General features: G+C 38.4%; 2 protein-coding genes across 6 annotated transcripts in view; one reads left to right on the top strand and one right to left on the bottom strand.

The window, feature by feature from the left end:
- Nucleotides 1-4,163, bottom strand: part of ESF1 (ESF1 nucleolar pre-rRNA processing protein) — a 65,717-nt gene extending 61,554 nt beyond the window's left edge. Inside the window, exons 1-2 of one of the 2 annotated variants that reach the window (XM_037031265.1) lie at nucleotides 4,070-4,163; nucleotides 2,116-2,794 (exon numbers count right to left, since the gene is read on the bottom strand). In XM_037031265.1, coding sequence (XP_036887160.1) covers nucleotides 2,116-2,752 — 637 coding nt within the window. In that variant the 5' untranslated portion in view covers nucleotides 2,753-2,794; nucleotides 4,070-4,163. The remainder of the gene's footprint in view (nucleotides 1-2,115; nucleotides 2,795-4,069) is intronic. The other variant, XM_037031258.1, reaches the window with a different exon arrangement.
- A 91-nt stretch (nucleotides 4,164-4,254) lies between these two features.
- NDUFAF5 (NADH:ubiquinone oxidoreductase complex assembly factor 5) overlaps nucleotides 4,255-19,133 on the top strand; it is a 35,905-nt gene continuing 21,026 nt past the window's right edge. For all 4 annotated transcript variants that reach the window (XR_005064329.1, XR_005064330.1, XR_005064331.1 and 1 more), the window contains exons 1-5: nucleotides 4,255-4,533; nucleotides 6,743-6,783; nucleotides 10,078-10,141; nucleotides 16,553-16,600; nucleotides 17,889-17,992. Coding sequence is in view for 1 of the 4 variants with exons in the window: in XM_037031275.1 (XP_036887170.1) it covers nucleotides 4,315-4,533; nucleotides 6,743-6,783; nucleotides 10,078-10,141; nucleotides 16,553-16,600; nucleotides 17,889-17,992 (476 nt within the window). In the remaining 3 variants the exon portion in view is untranslated. The remainder of the gene's footprint in view (nucleotides 4,534-6,742; nucleotides 6,784-10,077; nucleotides 10,142-16,552; nucleotides 16,601-17,888; nucleotides 17,993-19,133) is intronic.

The following is a 19,133-nucleotide window of genomic DNA, read 5'->3' as shown; positions in this document are numbered from 1 at the left end:
AATTACTTGCTTTAAATAAATTCTTAGAGGTACAAGTGCTAGGCATGGACATTTTAAAAGACACATAATACCACATTGCAACTCCTCACATCACCTTTACTTAGTAGCTACTAAAAAAGATTCCTGGAAGACATTCAGTTGAATGACAACTGAAGAATCAACAATGAATGAAAGAAGATCATACTTGGAGTCCCTTCACTTCTACTTATAGATAACGCCTTTAGTTCTAAACTATAGCAAGTAACGAAAACGTGGTGGGGCAGAAAGATTCAAAGACTTGAGTTGCAGACTCAGCTCTGTGTATCCTCAAATCACTTTAGCCCTTTTCTGATTAACATTAATTCCTTGTGGCTATTGAGAAAAGTAAATATAGATACGTAAAAAGATTCTGTAAAGTCAATCTGAATATCATATGGTTATATTAATCCAGTGCCCCAAATCTAGTGAAATTTAAAGGCTGCTAGACTAACTTACCTCACAAATTCAAACCAGCCTTGCTGTTCTCATTTTGATCTCATTCTCCAATTTCAGTAATCAGACTCCTATCCCTTTTCCCTATACCTCTTTGCTGCTTGGTTCTGCTATAAATGGAATGTGATTCCACCTCTGAACCCCTAATCCCTGCTATATAGAACTCTTCCACTGCCCAATACTTTCTACCTTCACAATGTGATCTCAGCCTATAGAGACTTCTCTGCCTTTTCCTGATGCCTACCCTCCTTTGGTTCTGTAATCAAAACCAGTCTTTGTCTGACTTATCTGAATATCACCAATTTTCATTTACAACATCAATGATCAGCAACAACTAAACTCAAAATGTCCTGCTGCTAGAGATAACACAACATTTTAATAAGGTTAGTAAACATGTAAATACAAACTAGAATCAAATTTTTTATCTTCTTCCAAACAGACATTTCTAGCCGTATCATCCACTCATCCCTTCAGAGACCTTATTATCTAATCAAATGGGGATACTGATCTCTTCTGACCATGCCTACCTGACCATATCTTTGCTCAGAAAGTTTTCCATGTAGAAAACTCCACAAATTTTTGTCTCCAAATTTAATTTTTCCAAACCCTTACCAAAATAACACTTCATCTATGAACTTTTCTGATCACCGTATCCTGAGAAACTTCCTCAGAATTCTCAGTCCTCTGCTGAACATATTTTATGGATCTTTGTCCTAGCTATGGTAGCTAGTAGCCACATGTAGCAATTGAGCACCTCAAATGTGGCTCATCTAACTAAAGACCAGTATGAAAAAGAATGTAAAATATCTCATTAATTTTTATATTGATTACACGTTAAAATAATTTTAAATACGTTAATAAAATTAATTTCACCTGCATCCTGTTACTTTTTAATGTGAAATTCAAAATTATGCATTTCTATTGGACAGTGCATTTTTTTAACAATTGAATTTACTGGGGTGACTGGAAATGCTGCTTTCAACAGAGCCCCTGCATAGTTTACCAAGCTGTTTTTTGCAATAGAAGATCTGCCAAGGGGTAAGATAGGCTAAAATCAAGACCAAACTACACTTCCTACACATTGTGAAGGAAGGCTAAGCGTCTGCTCAAGGAAAAAGAACCTGTTGCTTCAATTAAAGATCCTCTCCCTCACCAAACTGTAAGTTCTGTGAGTTCAGAAAAGGGCATACCTTTCTATAATTTTCCCAGGCATTATAGGTGCTAACAGTAGCCCTGAGAGGGGAACCATGTCTTACTCATGTTGTCTGTCTGTCAAATACTAGTCACTAAAAGTAGCTTAAGAAATGAATGAGTATCCAATTCTATTACCTTTTCCAGGCACAACTCTTATCAATTGATGAAAATATTTGCCACTTTATCTGATTAGAGAATACAGCTTTCACTAGTGCCCACCACAAACCAAATTTATTATTTAACCTTCAGACTCAAATTTTTGTATCTCTTCTAGATATTATAGCACCAGATCAAAAATAGTGATTATATATTTTTCTTTTATATCCTTATACTTCTAAATAAGCACTTGCTAATTCATACAATATACAAATACTTATTGTGCTTATATTTTTAAAATATCAGAATAAATATAAATAATATGAAAGCATCCTTAAATTTTTTCCAACAAACCTGACTGGATTTCTCCTCTTGTCTCAGAATACTTGATCTTGGGAGATTTCACAATTTTGGAAGTACCTGAGTCTACTGTCCTTACTCTTCCTTTGGGACACAAGTCTGTATTATGCTGGACATTGTTTTCTTTCCATTTTGTATTTTTTGTTATAAATTCTTCACTATCTTTCTTGGGACTTATTTTTGAATCTACCTTCTTTGATTTGCAGATTTTAATTTTCTGAATCATGTCCAAGTTATCTAAATGGTTTTTATTTCCAGAATTTTTTTGGTTAATTTTCTTGGTTTCTTTCTTTTTCTCCTCAACTACATTTTTTGACTTTTTTTCATTTTTCTGTTTTTTTTCCTTCTTTATTTCCTTCTGGTACAAAGCTTTGTTGTCTTCACCAGAGAGATCTGTATCAGAATCTGAAAGGTCATAAAAACGTTTCAAGTCCTCTGTAGTGCTGTGGTTGATTGGGCGTCCTCTTTTATCCACAGAGTAATTCAGCTTGAACTTTTTGTCATGAAACATTGCTCGAAATCTCTTGTCAATTTTGACTTTTCGTTCCTTTTCTGGCATTTCCCAAAATCTTGGGTCTTTTGTGACCTGCTTAAACCGCTGGTCATTCATTACTTCTTGTTTAAATGCCATTTTTAAATGCCTGACTGGACAAATACTTGAAGAAACCAAATACTGAAAAATAAAACAAATGTTACAATAAACAAGAGGTAGTAATATAATTAAATAAGATGTTTTGGGAAAAATATTAATTCACAATATAGTTTAAGTTAAATGCAAATAAAGGTAATGAGTCTAATTTCATTTAGAAACTTATTCTGAGTCACATGCAGAAAACCAAAAACTATCCCAGTATCATCTTTCGGTTACAGATCATTCAAAGAAATGATTTTAAGGCAAAAACAAGCAGAATTCCAGGGATAATGCTTACTAGCCAATGGCATTCAGTTTCTGTATTTCAGTTTGCATACCTGTATGCATTACAGTTAAAAGGTAATGTAATTAAGAATCCCCAAGCCTCAACTGGTCTCATTTTTCCCTTCACAATCTGGTCCTTCTGTTAATTCTTACCTCATGCTAGTTCAAACAGCCTTTAATTCTAAAAGACTAGTCTCATAATAAAACAGACCAAAATCAAGTCAGGTGTAGCTCACAAGTTTCTCTTTTTAGATCCAACCATCCTCCAAGAAGCAGATAAAGTCTCACTCTAGTTGATAAATATCACATCTTCCTATAATTTATTATTCTAGAAATGGCCAAGGCTCAAATGGGCTGATTCCCACCCCCAAATATCCTGGAATACGTGTGTATATAATTAGTACTGTTTCTTGAAAATAGTCACTTAATGGTTTAGTATCTCTATATCTCATTTCTGCAGTCAAAAGTCGCCGATTATTAGGAACAAAAAGTAACTAATCAAACAGGGTCGTGGTACTTTGTTTCAAAAGCAAGGCTCGACGATGAGGCTGTATTTTTCTCTTTAAAATCGAAAGCAATTTTCTACACCAAGAAAAATCAAAGGTTTAAGTATACCACTTGCACATCAAAAAGTGTTAATCATGGAGTGTCAGGTAATACTCCAAGAGTTTTAGGTGTGTTAAAGCATTTAACCCTCCGAACAGCCTTACGAGGTAGGTACTATCTCATCCCAACTACCAAACCAACGCACATACACATTTAGAGCGAAAGCACTCAAAAAAAGTCAGATATTCAGAGACTAGAAGGCAACCTAACCTCACCTCCGCCGCTAGCCCTTAACTTCGCAGTCCACCCTCCCCTTTTACCCACCCTCTAAAGTGAGGAAGGCCAGAGTGGTCCCAGAAGAGGGTCACCCTAACTCCCAAACCTCAGGACGCTGCCATTGAACTGAGGTCCCTCGAAATGACCCTGATAAGGGTCAATAAGGTACAATGACTTCAGAAAGGCAAGAAGAGAGGGTGCAACGCTCACGACCCGCGTTAGAAACTGGTTCTGCCCCCTTCACAGACCTTGTAGAATCCTGCACCCCTTACAGCCTTCTCCGAGTCTCACGTGGGACGGCACCCACAATCCTCCGCGCGACGCTCCGCCGCAATGGTACGCGAAAAGGGCCAAACTCCCTCCTCTTTCTCTTGGCGAAGAACTTGAATAGTCGCCGTATCTGTGGCGGCGCATGCGCACGATAGGCAGGCCGTTTCGAGGCCACATCGGAAAAGATGCTGCTGGCCAGACTCTGGTTCGAGTGGCGTGGACCTCAGGCGGCGAGGGTCCTGGGGAAGAACCTTGGAGTCAGAAAGGTTTCCTCTGGTGTCTCTTCGCCGGGCAGCCCCTCGCCCAGAGCCCTGAATATCTTCGACCGGGGTTTGAAGAGGAAGCAGAAGAACTGGGCGGCCCGGCAGCCCGACCCTATGAAGTTTGACTACGTGAGGGAGGAGGTGAGTCTGCGGGGCAGCGCAGGAGGGCGACGAGGAGCCTCGGCTTCGGGTATCGGGGCTCCGGCCAGGCTCCCACGGACTTCACCTCGCAGTGTGTGCTTGAGAAGCGCCTTTCCTTTCTGGGCCCCTTTTGTAATCAGGGAAAGGGCTCGAATATTTGTAAGGCATCGTTCATTCATTTCCTTCCTCCCTCCCTCCCTTCCCTTTCCTTCCTACCTACCTACCTTTTTACCTTCCGATGTCTAGGGCAGAGTAGACCGCTGCCTTTTTGAGGTTTCATTTTTGTGGGAGGTGAGACAGTTAACAAATAAAAATATGTGTCAGCTAAAGAAGTTAATGAAGATAATGAAGTGGTATAGTGACTGTAATGGTAAGGGAGGCGGCTCAGACGATATGGTGAAACATTAGCCACGCTTGAAATCTGGCGTCTGGGGAGGGAAGCTTTATAGGCAAAGGGAAAGGCAAATGCAGAGCCTCTGCGGCCAAAAGGGTCCTGTTGAGGTCTACAGTGAAAGGGGGAGTGGAGGTCAGGGTGGGCCCAGGTTATTAGAGCCCTAAGCGGTGAGAATTTTGGATTTTCTTTTTTATCTCAGCTACCCATTCAGTATGGTAATCTCTGTCCACATGTGGCTGTAGAGCATTTCAGATGCGGCTAGTTGAATTGAGATGTGCTGTGAGTGTAAAATGCACTGTATTTCAGTAACTTAGTGTGAAAAAAGGATGTAAAATATTTCACTAATAACTTTACTGATTATATGTTGAGATTATATTTTTGATATATTGGGTTAAATAAAGATGATAAAATTAATTTCTCCTGTTTCCTTTTAATGTAAAGTGACTATGAGAAACATTTTAATTGTTATTAAAATGGCTCTTATTATTTTTATATTGGCCAACACTCCGGTAGAGGAATGTGAGACTCTTGAATGGTTTTAAGCAGTGTAGTGATACAATCTGGTTTTTCTTTTACGAAGATAAAATTAAGATACATGAAGATCTCTGGTTTGTCTGTATGATTTCAAGACACCTCCTCTCTGCCCAGGTGGACTGGAGACTGAGGGTTTCTACTCTTTGGACAGGCAGTACTGAGCTTAGTAATTGTTTCTTCAGAGCTGGAGCGAAGTTGGAGATTAAGCCAATGCAACAAACACTTACTGAGCTTCTACTTTGGACAGAGCTCTGTGCAAGCCCTAGCATGATCAGATGATTGTCTCTGTTTTTAGGGTTCATGATATCTGTAATCCTGGATTACAGTTTTGACTGTGGCATGGCCAGTATACAGACCAGAAGTAAAGTATATGAGAGTTCTTTTTTATAATATTAGGCATGGTATATAAAGTGGACTCTGGGAAAAGAATTCTGCTATACCTCCTCCCTCCCCCATCTCCCCGCAAAGCAGAAACACATATGTCCTGAATTTTCAGGTCCTTCTAGAAACTCCGGGTTTTTCTGAGAGAGTGAGTAGAATGGGGGGAATACTAGGCTCCCACATCTATTCCTGCCAGATGAAGCTGACCTAGCAAAAGGAGGCACCTATCATATGACCTCTTTTAAATTAAGGTGGAATTGGGGAGGGGATGGGAAGTTCAGTGTCTTCAGATTTGCTGACCTTTTCTGATTGACAAGTATTGCCCATAAAAGTTGTTCACTCATTTAGGAATTCCACAAAATTTATAAATAGTCATCAAATAATAGTTTTTTAACTAAGTGATTAAGTTTAAACATTGATCTGTAATACACCCCAGCTAATTTAAATAGTTTTTTACTTTTATATGCTCCATGGTAATATTTGTGGACAGTAATGTACCTGTTATGTTCCCATTGATTTTCATCCTTGTGCTCTTATAGCACATGGAATGTAAAGGCCATTTATACATATGTACACATACATACATGTACACATATATACATACAGAGAGGGAATGGAGATATGTAGAATATGTCTGGTTTTGATTTCCTTTAAATTGACTTCTGAAGTAATTTGCTGCAATTTTTTCCCTGGGATATTTTTATTTCATATGTTCCCATTTAGAATTTGAAAATAAATTACTGTGGTCACATTGAAAAGGGGATAAAGGGAAAAATACTTACAAATATGTTGAAACATAAATAACCTATAGGTTGTTGAATACAGGGAAAAAAGTGTGATTTCTCTTTTAAACATACTCATCTTAATTTGTGTGCATCATTGTCTCTTACAATCCTTTAGGTTGGCAGTCGGATTGCAGACCGTGTATATGATATAGCCAGGTAGGTGATGATAAATACATAACTTCAAAATACAATCAACTTTGGAGACTAGAGAAATTAATGATGAGAGTTCAATATCTGGAATGGCAGAATCTGGACGAATTTATTACCAGGGTTAGTGATTTTAATCCCTCTCTAAGTGTCTTGTCTTCATGTCTGGAAGAACAAGTGTTCTTCACTGTTGTCTACAGAAAGAATGAATGGAAGCACATGCTTAGCTTCACTCAAAACCTGAGTGACTGATCCACTTGATTTAAGCCAAAAGCCGGTTTGGCTTTTGGCTTAAATGGAAAGATGGCTCCAAAAATGGAGATAAGGAATCGACTGCATGTACATTTTTAACATTTACTAAACCTGACTTTCAAAGTTTAACTAAAATTAATAACAGAATCTCTGACCATCTAAGCAAAGGAGAGTCTGTTTCCCACTTAGGCTATAAGAGACTTTGGTGATTTTATCTTAAGTATTCTTTTATTTTAAGATTTTATTTATTTATCTTTAGAAGGGAAGGAGAGAAGGAGAGAAATATCAATGTATGGTTGCCTCCCGTGAGTCCCCTGCTGGGAACTGACCTGCAACCCAGGCATGTGCCCTGACTGAGAATCAACCGCGATTGTGTGGTTCGTAGGCCCGTGCTCAATCCACTGAGCTACACCAGCCAGGGCTATTTTAAGTATTCTTAATGTCAGTAAGTGTTCTATGATAATTGTATAAAGGCAGATTTGAGAAGAGAACACTTCAAGTAATTATTAAAACCTTAATGGATTTATTGCTCTATGTTAGGCTTAAGGGAAGCTTTACAGATTCAAATTTGTAACTACATGGTGAAAACCACAGTTAAATAATATTTTTGTGTAGAATTGCTCTGTAATGTTAGTAAATCACCTTTTTGCTTTTTTTTTAAAAAAGATATCCGTTAGACCAATAAGGGGCGAATTTATTACATTTGTCTAAAAAGGGGGAATTTTGTAAAATCACAGACTCTTTTGATCATATTTTAGATATCTCCTTGCTACTTAAAGCATTGGGATGATTTAATTTCATAAAGTTAGAACAAAAAGCTTCTTTGTGCAGATAATTGCCCCTCTTTCATCTGTTTCATTAGTTCCATTATTTAAAGATCTAAATAGCTAATTTTCTATACTGTAGTCACTTATTTGCCTGGATTTTAGGCCATCTATGATCTAATAAATAGAACAAATTTTCCAAATCAGTTTGAATTTTCAATTTTTTTATGTCATACTACTAAACAAAACATGGTCTGTGTAGAAAACTGTGGTAATGACCAAAAGCATGTCTTAAACTAATAGTAACTCTTTAGAATTAAATTATTTAAAATACCAGTCTAAATGTCCTTATACTAATGTTCTGTTGTTAGAAAGAGTAGTTTATATTGCAGTATTGATTTTATGATGATTTTTAAAAACTAACCCCACGGATTATTAATAAGACATTATTAAATGTCTTATTTGTGTTATCTGAGGCTCACTTAATACTGCTTTAATCAACGATCATAATAACTCATAATAACTTTGTAAGCATTTTACTGGACTAAATACTTTACATGCACTATTTTCTAAAATTTTCACACCAACTCTGAGGGAGATGATAACTTTTACATTTTGTGGTTGAAGAAACTGAGGTACAGCAAGATTAAATCAGTTGTCTCTGATCACAATGCCAGTAAATTGCAGGCCCAGAATTCTAATCCAAGTGAATCTGATTGCGAAGTTTGTGTACTTTATGGTGCTGTGCCACCTGTATCACAATTAAGATAGATGGTGTTAGGTAAATAAATGGTTCTTTCTCACCAGTGGTTCTCCAGTTGTGTACTGGTGTTGCAGATGGAGACGGGGTCCAGTCTCTTGGTGGTTGTGAACAAAGAATTGAACAGACTGCACAGAGTTAAGCGAAGCAAGAAGAGAAGCAACCAAGATTTCTTAAGAAAAGTACACTTCCTAAGATATGGGAGTGGGCCACCTCTGATCAGAGAATGCCCCCCCTTCTGCCAAAAAGATGCAGGCTTTATTGGGTCCCATAATTCTCCTTGATTGCACACACTGGGGTGGGGGTGGAGACTGCAACACTAATTTAGGATAACAAGGCGCACATAGCTGTCTACTGAAGCTCTGGTGTGCTAGTGTGGCTCCTTGCCAAGTGTCACAAGGTGATTCTCAGAAATCAGGGTGCTGAGTGACTGACCACAGCTGCAGTATCTCAGAACTTCTTCATTCCTCCTATTCTATCTTCTACCTCATTGATGTTCTATATTATTGAAATAGGTTTTTAAAAACCTGAGAAGGTACTTTTTTGGTTCCAATAGGAAAAGTGTTATTAGTGGATAAAATGTTAGGTTTTTTTGCCACAAATTTTTCATAAACTTATGGCCTACAAATTAGATGTGTGTACTGATTAGTATGACATGATATATTTAGAGGAGACAGTGTAGCACAGGGGATAATGGTTCTGGTTCAGGATTCAAACTGAATTCAAATTCTGATTGCTGTTTTTTAGTTGAGTGACTTTGTGTTGACTTACTTAACTCTCAACTTAGCATACTGCTAAACCTGGTAAGATTGCAATAAAAGTAAACTATTACTTAGTTGAGCCCTGGCTGGTGTAGCTCAGTGGATTGAGCCCGGGCCTGCGAACCACACAATCGCGGTTCCATTCCCGGTCAGGGCACATGCCTGGGTTGCAGGCCAGTTCCGGGTTCCCGGCAGGGGACACATGAGAGGCAACCATACATGATATTTCTCTCTCTCTCTCCTTCCCTTCCCCTCTAAGGTAAATAAATAAAATCTTTTTAAAAAAAGTAAACTATTATTTAGTTGGTATTTTGTTTTTAGTTTAACATATGATATTTCATGGTATTTTACATGACAATATCTAAGTTATCTGCTGCCTTAGCAAATTTGAGAAGTAGTAATAATACATTGCTGATAGATGGAATATTTTCATGTTAACTTCTTTCTTCATCTGGATATATTACCAAATTAAAATACCCCCCTAAATCTGTTCTTGAATCTATGTCGTGGAACAACTGTATGGAAAGCCAGTTGACGGAGTTCCTCTGAGTGGCTAGACCAGAGAGACTTTCTCTGTCTCGTATGTTTGCTGGTACCTACAACTTGGAAGGTACATACAACTTGAAAAGAGATGATAAAACTTTTTAAAAGTTGCATTCACTTTCAAATTAGTTGTTAGTAAATTATAAGAAAAATGAGATTTTAATAATTATTTTATAGACTGTATTGTTACAGACAAAACATAACTTCTGTGTTTGTTTTTTAGAGATTTTCCCCTTGCTTTGGATGTCGGTTGTGGAAGAGGTTATATAGCACAATATTTGAATAAGGTATATCTATTTGATAATCCAGTTTACTTTGAGAAATAATATCGGTTAACTTTAAGGAAGGAATTTCCTAATCCGTTATATTTAGATTATATCAGAAGCACTAATTTTTTTAAGTGGTTGAACCAATGGTTATTTTGTGTTCTCTCTTATTTTTCCTTAAAGTGGTTTTTCCTTACCTTGAATCTGTTTTAACATTGTTCTTACTGATAGTTTCTTTAAATGTGTATGAGATGCATTGCTCCTTATTCCTATTTTGTTCAAGTGTTTTTAATAATTCACAATAAACAGAGGGGCATTCATTTGGAAATGTGATTAAGCTAGTTTTTAGATAGAAAAAATACTAATTCCAGTGTGATTAGTCTTTATTAATGCTTATCCCATTTTATTTTGCATTTTCTAATTCAAACCGTAAAAACATTCATTTAATGTTTTAGCCCCTGTATATAGTGCACTGTGATGGACACAGGTTAAAGTGGGGCTACTATATAAATCTACCTAGAAAAAACATACACTTGGTCAGGGCTGAGTTAGGGGTATGTGTGAGGCTTCCAGAATACTGCTGTTGGTAATAGTAAATGTCACAGAAGTGGTACAGTTATTAAACTGTAACAGGAGTTAAGGGAAGGGAAAAATCAGTGGGGTTCAGTGGTCAAAGACCTCTAAAAGGGTACAAAATCTGATCTGGGATTTGAAAGAAACTGAATCGGTATTTCATAGGCATTGGAAGTAAAGGCATGGCAGGAGGTATCTCTTTACAGAGGTAGAATGCTGACGCTATGATACAGTGATATTTAAGGATGATTAAGTTCAGAATGGTATGTAAGAAGGATTGAAGAAAGGAGAGGATAAAGACCAATTGGAGGGCTGTGTTAAAGGCAGTGCAGACATAAGAGAAAGACCTTATGTCTGCACGTGGAGGCAGCAAGCTACAAGGAAGGGTGTGTGTGAGAGACCTGGTAGAATCCACAGAACTTGATGACTGACCAGATGTGGTGGGCATGGCAACTCTAGTTGCTCAGTCTAAAAGACTTATTCCTTGATTCCTCTTTTATCCTTCCCTTCCACGTCAAATCTATCAGCAAATCTTATTTGAATTTGAAAATATATCCATAACTCTAATACTTCTTACCACTCTCACCGTTTCCTGTTGGTCACTATTGTAATAATCTCTTTATCAGCCTCCCTGCTTCTACCTTTGCCCTTGTCTGTTCTCACAGTAAAATAATCCTTTTAAAACACCAGTCAATTTATTAGTTCTCTACTCAGAACTGCTGGCTTCTTGTGTAATTTAGTAATAATCCAGAGCCCTAATCCATAAGGCCCCCAGTGACCTGGCTCTCTATGATGTCTGTGGGCTTATCTCCTTCCCCTCACTCCCCAGCGGCTGGCCTCCTTGCTGTCTCTCAGACTGGTCAGGGCTTTGCATTGCACTTGGTGTTCTCTTTGCTTTTCCTTAAGATTTCTGTATGGCTTACTTCCTCACTTCTTTCAGGTGTTAGCTCAAATAACCCCTCATCAAAGATCTATCCCTTCCCTGACTATTGTATAAAATAGGGCCCCCATTCTCCAGTGGCTGATTGCTTTATTTGCTTCCATAGCACTTATTAGCACCCGACGTATGTTTGTTTGTTTGGTGTGTATCTTCTTTTACTGGGATATGAGCTCCATAGACATGCTTATTTTTGTTCACCGTTAAGCATTTCTAGTACCTACAGCTCACAATAAATATTTATTAAATACTTATTACATGAGTAAGTGCAAGATAAGTTTTAAGTTATGACATCAGTGATTAGAAAAAGGGGTTGAAATAAAGCAAGGAGCAAGGGATATTCCTATTTTAAATATGTTGAGTTTGAGATGACAATGTTAATATACAGCTGGTAGTTGAAAATGTGGAACTGGAATTGGGGTCATGAGGTTAAGGTCATTGACGTGGGGATTCAGCATCCTGCTCTGATGATTGTTGTCCGTGTACATACACTTAGACCAATTACCCAACTTCTCCAGACCTCCATTTCTGTAACATGTAAACAATAATACATCCCCACAGATTGGCAAGAAGATTGAGACAGGTTAAATTTGGCAAAGTGGAGGCTGTTCTTATGTGGACTGTTTGGAAGCCTCTGTCGGAGGTGACAGTTGAAGCCATAGCAGTTGGTGAGCTCTCTAGGGCTAGGATATAGAAAGAAACATTCACAATTATATTTAGGGTGGGAAAATGAGGGGGAGCCAACAAGGATGCCAGGAAGAGTAAAAAGGAAATTGTTTTATTAAGGTATCTTTTAAAAAAAGATTTATTTATTAGAGATGAAGGGAGGGAGAGAAACATCAGTGTGTGATTGCCTCTTGTGTGACCCCTACCAGGGACCTGCCCTGCAACCCAGGCATGTGCCCCAACCCGGAATCGAACCAGCAAGCCTTTGGTTTACAGGCTGGCACTCAATCCACTGAGTGCCACACCAACCAGGGCTGTTTTTTTGTTCTAAAACAAATGGTCATGAAATGTTTTTAATGACATTTTAAGAATTGTTTTGGGGTGTCCCCTAACATTGCATTTATTTATTTCTACATATTTCTGGTAGATCTTTTCTCCACAATTATTCTGTAGAGAGCCCTGAGGGAAGAGATGATGTTATTTATGTTTGTTTTCTCTTGTTCTTTTTTACTCACTCCTACTGAGCCCCCACCTCTGCCAGCTGTGGGCCTGTTCTCTATCTGTGAGTCTGAGTCTGTATTTTGCCTCTTCGCTTTGTTTATTAGAATCCACATATGAGTGAAATCATATGGTACTTGTCTTTCTCGGACTGGCTTATTTCATTTAGCCTAATGTTCACCAGGCCCAGTCATGCCCAGTCACAAGGGTTTAAGCTTTATGGCTGAGTAGTATTCCACTGTGTAAATGTACCACAGCTATTGTTATTCACTCATCTATTGATGCACACCGGGGCTGCTTCCACATCTTGGCTATTGTAAATAATGCTGCAGTTAATATAAGGGTGCATGCATTCTTTCAAATTAGTGTTTCAGATTTGTTTGGGTAATTCCCAAAAGTGGAATTGCTGGGTCATAATGTTACAGAACAGAGGTCCAAGGCGGGGCAATATTTGGCCCACCCAGGGTTGCCAAAAACCGTTAACAGAAAACAAGGGCCCCTCCCAAGGATGGTATACTAATACCTACTGGGCTTGTCTGTCTGCCTCCAGAGGAAAGACATCATCTCTCTCAATGCCAGAGATTTGTGAAAAGGAAAGGAGAGGTTTATTTAAAGCTATACAGACTTAAAGTAGTGACCCAGTGTCCCCATTAATATATCAAAGTCCTTTAGGATAACCACAGCCACCCACAGCGCTTTCTTTCCCCCTGCCCTAATTCAGGGTACCATATCTCAAGAAAGAAGCACATGTCTGTTTCAGGCCACTGGCACCATCAGCTGTGTCGCTGTCCAGGCAGGATCTCCAATTAATCCAGTCTATGGCACCTTCTCAAGGTCCACTGGCAAGAGTTCTTTCACCCTTCTTCTAGGCAAAGTCTCTCCTGCTTCCCAGGCCATGTGGCCAAAGGGAGCACCCCACAGCTACATGGCCTCTTCTACCAGGGGTCTGCACTCTGGCCAAAACCACGTGGTTCTTTTCTTCACATGGCTGTGGAGAGGGTAGGTTCACCACTCGCAAAGCCCAGTGGCGGTTCTCTGCTAAAGCCACATGGTGATTCTCTCTCACATGGCTGCTGGAGTCCCCATTCTGGCTGAAAGCGTGTGGTTCTCCCTCTCACATGGCCAAGAGGAGGTCCTCACTCTGCCAAAACCATGTGGTTTTCCCCCTTCTTACATGGCTGCTGGGGTCCTCACTTTGCCAAAACCATGTAGCTCTCTCCCTCAATGGCTGCCATGTCTGCTTTTAAATCCCCATGGCAACCTTCCTCTGCAGCCCCATTTCCAACTCCTCCCACAATTGGCTACACCTGCCGGGACTCCCCTATCCTCCCAGCTTTACTGGGCTGCCATAGAGAGTCTGGGCAGGCATGGCCCCATGGCGTGGAGCCAATCATCTGCAAGCTCTCACACAGGTGCTGTAACCAGGGGGTGTTGCCTCCCAATTACATCCTGTCTGGAAATCACTCTCTTCTCTCTGGCTCAAAGCATGGCCACAGCTATTTAACATATCTGTGAAACCAGTTAAGGGTTATAGATATGTTAAATGGCCATTCTAGAGGTTATCCGCAAAACTGTTGCTATGCAAAACAACTCTCAATGGCCCTGCTCCATTTGTCCCTTCCCTCAACTGACACCTTTTGGCAGGGGGTAAGGGGTAAGGACATCTTATGTGTCTTTCTAATATTTTCTGGACACACTGAGTTCTGGACCCCATTCCAGATCTCTTTTTTGGGGGCCCCCCTCTTGGCTGCACCCTGTTACAATAAGGCAGTTCTATTTTTAATTTTTTGAGGTAGTAAGGTATCTTTTGGTTATAAGAAGTAGAACTCCACTGAAGCCAGTTGAAATACAGGGACAGTTATTACTTCAAGCAGGGCTGTCAAACTCATTTTCATGGGGGGGCCACATCAGTCTTGCAGTTGCCTACAAAGGGCCAAAATAATTTTAGGACTATATAAATACAGCTGCTCCTTAACTGTTAAGGAGTTGGAATTACATTCGGCCTTCAAAGGCAACCATGATGCTGATGTGGCCCTGCATAAAAATGAGTTTGACCCCCCTGACTTAGAGGCTTTTATGTCCTTCAGTGACCTGGAAATACAGACAGGTGTGGCAGGGATGGGGACTTGGAAACAGAACGAAGGTCTTTCTGTGTACATGCTCTCTGGGACCGAGTGGATGCTATAGTATTGCCACCCTGTATTTCCCTGCAGACTATCCCTTGTTGTTCATTAGTGCATGTGGCCCCAGTATGAGCAAGCTCCACCCACTGGTGAGCTGAAGTTAGCTTATACTGGCTTGTGAGAGCTGATTGTTAGCATTGAAATCAGCTGTTGGAGTATTTGCACTAAGAAAGTTGGCAAATGCTACCAAGCAGTCCCCTTGCGTAAGCCAGCTGCTAAATATTTACCAGCTCTTTATTGCCTCCACTTCAAGTCTATGTTCTATTCCAACTCTGGGGACTTCTACCCCATCTTTGAGTCTCTTAATTTAAATTTTTGAGTGAGAGAGAGGAATAGATAGTCTGATCGACCTAATTTTTACTCCTTGCACTGGTATACTAGAGCTGACTTGTGAGAACCTATTTTGCACATCTCTTCCCACCTCTACATTTAGGAACATCATGTTGGTATCATGAAATCCTCTATTGGAGTACTTACACCATGGGAATTGGCAAATGCTGCAACTCAGGGCACCTCTTTTTGAGAGCTTGTAGTTAAACATTCACCCGTACACCTCTGTTCTCAGGTGGCCAGGTAATGGTAGGGTAACCTTTCCAAGTTGTAGGCAGGGAAGTTCTTTAAGAAATGGAAGTGGGTGAAGTGGAAAAGATTGCCATTTCTAGTGGAAGAGGGGAACAAGAGTACAAAGTAATGAAGTTTCTAGTAGACCATCAATAGTGCAGTGTTTCAAAGAGGTCGAGTGAAGTAGGACTGAGAGCAGACAGCCTGTGTAGTTGGTGATTAGGTTGTTAATGGTCTTTATAAAGTTTTCATAGAGCAGTGAAAATGGAAGTTGGGGAGAAGGACATTAGTGGGAAGTGGAACTACGGGTGTCAAACACAACATCTAGGAGATGGTTAAAGGTGATTTTTGAAGACTGCGAGGCATCTATCTGTTTCAAGGTGAGGGGAGAGACACTGAAGACAGAGACTGAAGATTAGTAGAGATGGTGATGGAGGGAGCTGGATCCTGGAGAAAAGAACACAGTGGAAGGTGTTAATTTGGGAAAGAAATATAGTACTTGTCCCTCTTTGAAGGAAAAGAGGGTAAGTGAAACAGTGAAAAAAAAAAACCACTTAGTGTCCTCTTACTCCCCAAGTATCAGTGTTTAAGTTTACTACTTGTAATCTCTGAATAAACAACTAAAAGTCAGGAAACCCAATGCAAATCTGTGGCACAAGAGTGGGGAATAGCTCAGAGCATATTATGCTTTGGAAAAGGCAATACATATGCCTTAACCCAGAAGAGGAAATCAAGGATATTGATTATTCACACCTATGTTCTCTAATTTACTAAATATAGTTAAATATGTTAAGTATAAGGTTGGCTTCATATATTTAAGTCTGTGTAATTCAGTATGTGTTATTAAAGGTATCTGTGCACCATACTGGTTTGATGCAGAAAAATACCCTTACAAAGCTAAAAATTAATCTGTAACTATAACATTCTCTTTTAGAAACTTTAGCATTTGTTTTATTGTACTGGAGTTTTGTTTGTTTTTATAACACTGGATCTGCTTTAATTATTTTATTGCAGGAAACTGTTGGAAAGTTTTTCCAAGCAGACATAGCAGAAAATACTTTGGTAGGTAGCTTTTTAACACTGGTTTTTGATCTCCTGGTTTGATTCTTAGTTCTTTATTTCTTTTAAAATGGAAATAGATTTTTTCCTGAGTATAATTAATAATACCCGAAAAAGAATGAAACAATCTAGGAAATATAAGGGAAACTCACATCTAGTCCTGCCACTCAAAGGTACCCACTGGTGATGTTCTGGTCTCCTTCCTTGTAGATGTTTAACTACCTCATAGAGTTTCATACCCGCTGTGTGATGCTGACTTATGATGTTTTTCACAGACTATCACTCTTTTTATATATCAGTGCATGACATACAAGCACATACACACACCATTGTTTTAAATGGTTATATAGTGTTCCAATATGTGAATATTCATTCCATGGTTTATTTAGCTAAATTTGAATTGAAGGACAGTTATAGTTCCAATTTCTCAATAACCAATATTGTGATCAATGTCATCATATAAAGCAACTTTGTGTGTCTTATTTATCTTCTCTTTGGGAATAAACTCTTAATATTGAAATTTATGGAATCCAGACTGACCTTAGGTTGAATAACTGTATTAAGTAAAGTACCCTTTTCTCCTTTTCTATGGCAACATCGAGCCAGTTGTTTGGTGTTTGTCAATACGATGGCAGAAAGTAGAATCTCGTTGTTTTTACTTGCATTTCTTTGATTACTAGTACAACCAAATATCTGTTGATGTCTTTTGGCTATTGGTATTTTTTGATTTGTGAAATTTTATAATTTTGTGATGTGTCTGTATCTTGTCCTTTATCTCCTTTTTCCTAAGCGGTTTTTATTCTAGCTTATTTTTTAGGGATATTAACCTTTTATCATATATGTTGTAAATACTTTCCCAAGTGTGCTGTTTACATTATTTATTGCTGTTTAGAAGTTTGATTAGTTTATCAAATATGTCAATTTTTTTATCGTTTCTGGCTTTTGAGTCATGATTACTTACGGATTTTCATAGAAGAATATAAAAATATTCACCAATATTTTCACCTAATACTTTAATGCTTCAGTTATTCCACTTAAACTTCTAGCTTTATGTGATATGTGTTCATGTGAGATAGTTGTCCTATTTATGTTTTGCTAACCAGCTAGCCAGTTTTTTTGGCTGGTCTTAAGTGTAATTTAAGAACTATTTTTTAGAGCCTTTGTGACTCCATTTTTGGGGGGGATAGAAACTGCCAAGTAAATATAACATGACTTAAGTTTAACAAACAGTGATTGAGTATAATTGAGATTTTATAAATGTGTTTTTGAACTTCTATTTTTTAACCATTAGAAAAATACCTTAGAAACGGAAATTCCTACTGTCACTGTTTTAGCTGATGAAGAATTCCTTCCTTTCAGAGAAAATACATTTGACCTGGTGGTTAGCAGTTTAAGGTTGGTAATCCATTTGTACTTTAAAAAAATAGATGTTATAAATAAAATAGAAAATGGAGTAAAATCTTGATGCTGTTTCTTTTAAAGTCTCAACCCAGGGGTTTTTTTGTTGTTGTTACTGTTTTTTTTTTATAACCTCTAAGATTTTTCTGGTAAGGGACTGTGGCTATATGCTCCCTAGAAGAGATAATCTGATACAGTACCCCAGCTTTTTCCCCATAATCTCCCTCCATCTGCTAAAGCTTATCTGTGATAGAAGGGTTTTTCTCCCCAGTGTAACTTAGTATTCTGGAATTAATATTGATGAGAGCACTAGTTTGAAAGAGTATACTAATTCCAATATTCAAATGTTAGAGCACCATTCTAATAAATAAGGAAAAGCTGGCATTTCCTTCAACTTTAATTCTTTTGCTTCACAGAAATAGACTTCTCAAGGTTACCTTTTTCCCTTTGCTCTTTCTACCATGTCTTCCCACACTTATTATACAAACATGTATTACAAATATTTATTGCATAGATTATAATATGCAAGGCAGTGAGTTAGATGCTTTGGGTGAATACAGACATAAGTTCACTCCTTGTCCTCAAAGAGCTTAGTGTCTAATAGAGAACCTAAAGTAGCCTATGTGGTACCTTAGTTCTCCTGCCTTATTGTTATAGTCAGATTTTCTTTCAAAGATTCAACATGCTCAATACAACCCTTTTGATAGCTGGTTTTAGGATGACCAATCATAATGGTTTGCCCGTGACTTTGCCAGTGTTACCACCAGAAGGCTTATGTCCTAGAACACTCCTCGGTCTTGGGCAAACAAAGAGTTGCTTGTGTTTCCTGTTTTCTTCAGTGAGTTTCTAACTTCTTCCCTGCTTTTTGAGGTGTGCTGAGAAAACTTTAAGAAGTATTCAGATTGTTTTGCTGAACAAATTTTGAAAAATATTTAAAATCTCTCATGAAATGAAAAACATTGCAGAGCCTTTGGTGTAAGGGAAAGAACTCTGGGCAGAGAGTCAGAATCCAAGTTTTAACTTTAGCTTGCTTGCTATTTGCAAATAACTAGCTCTCTTGCTTTCAATTTCCCCATAATAGAGTTTATAACATGACATCCTTAATTTTTAAAGTATCTAGTAATATAGTTAGATAGTA

This window comes from Sturnira hondurensis, unplaced genomic scaffold (assembly GCF_014824575.4).
Source record: "Sturnira hondurensis isolate 20B ecotype Veracruz unplaced genomic scaffold, ASM1482457v3 Scaffold0001813, whole genome shotgun sequence".
NCBI classification, from domain to species: domain Eukaryota; kingdom Metazoa; phylum Chordata; class Mammalia; order Chiroptera; family Phyllostomidae; genus Sturnira; species Sturnira hondurensis.
This window is presented reverse-complemented; position numbering and strand designations above follow the sequence as displayed.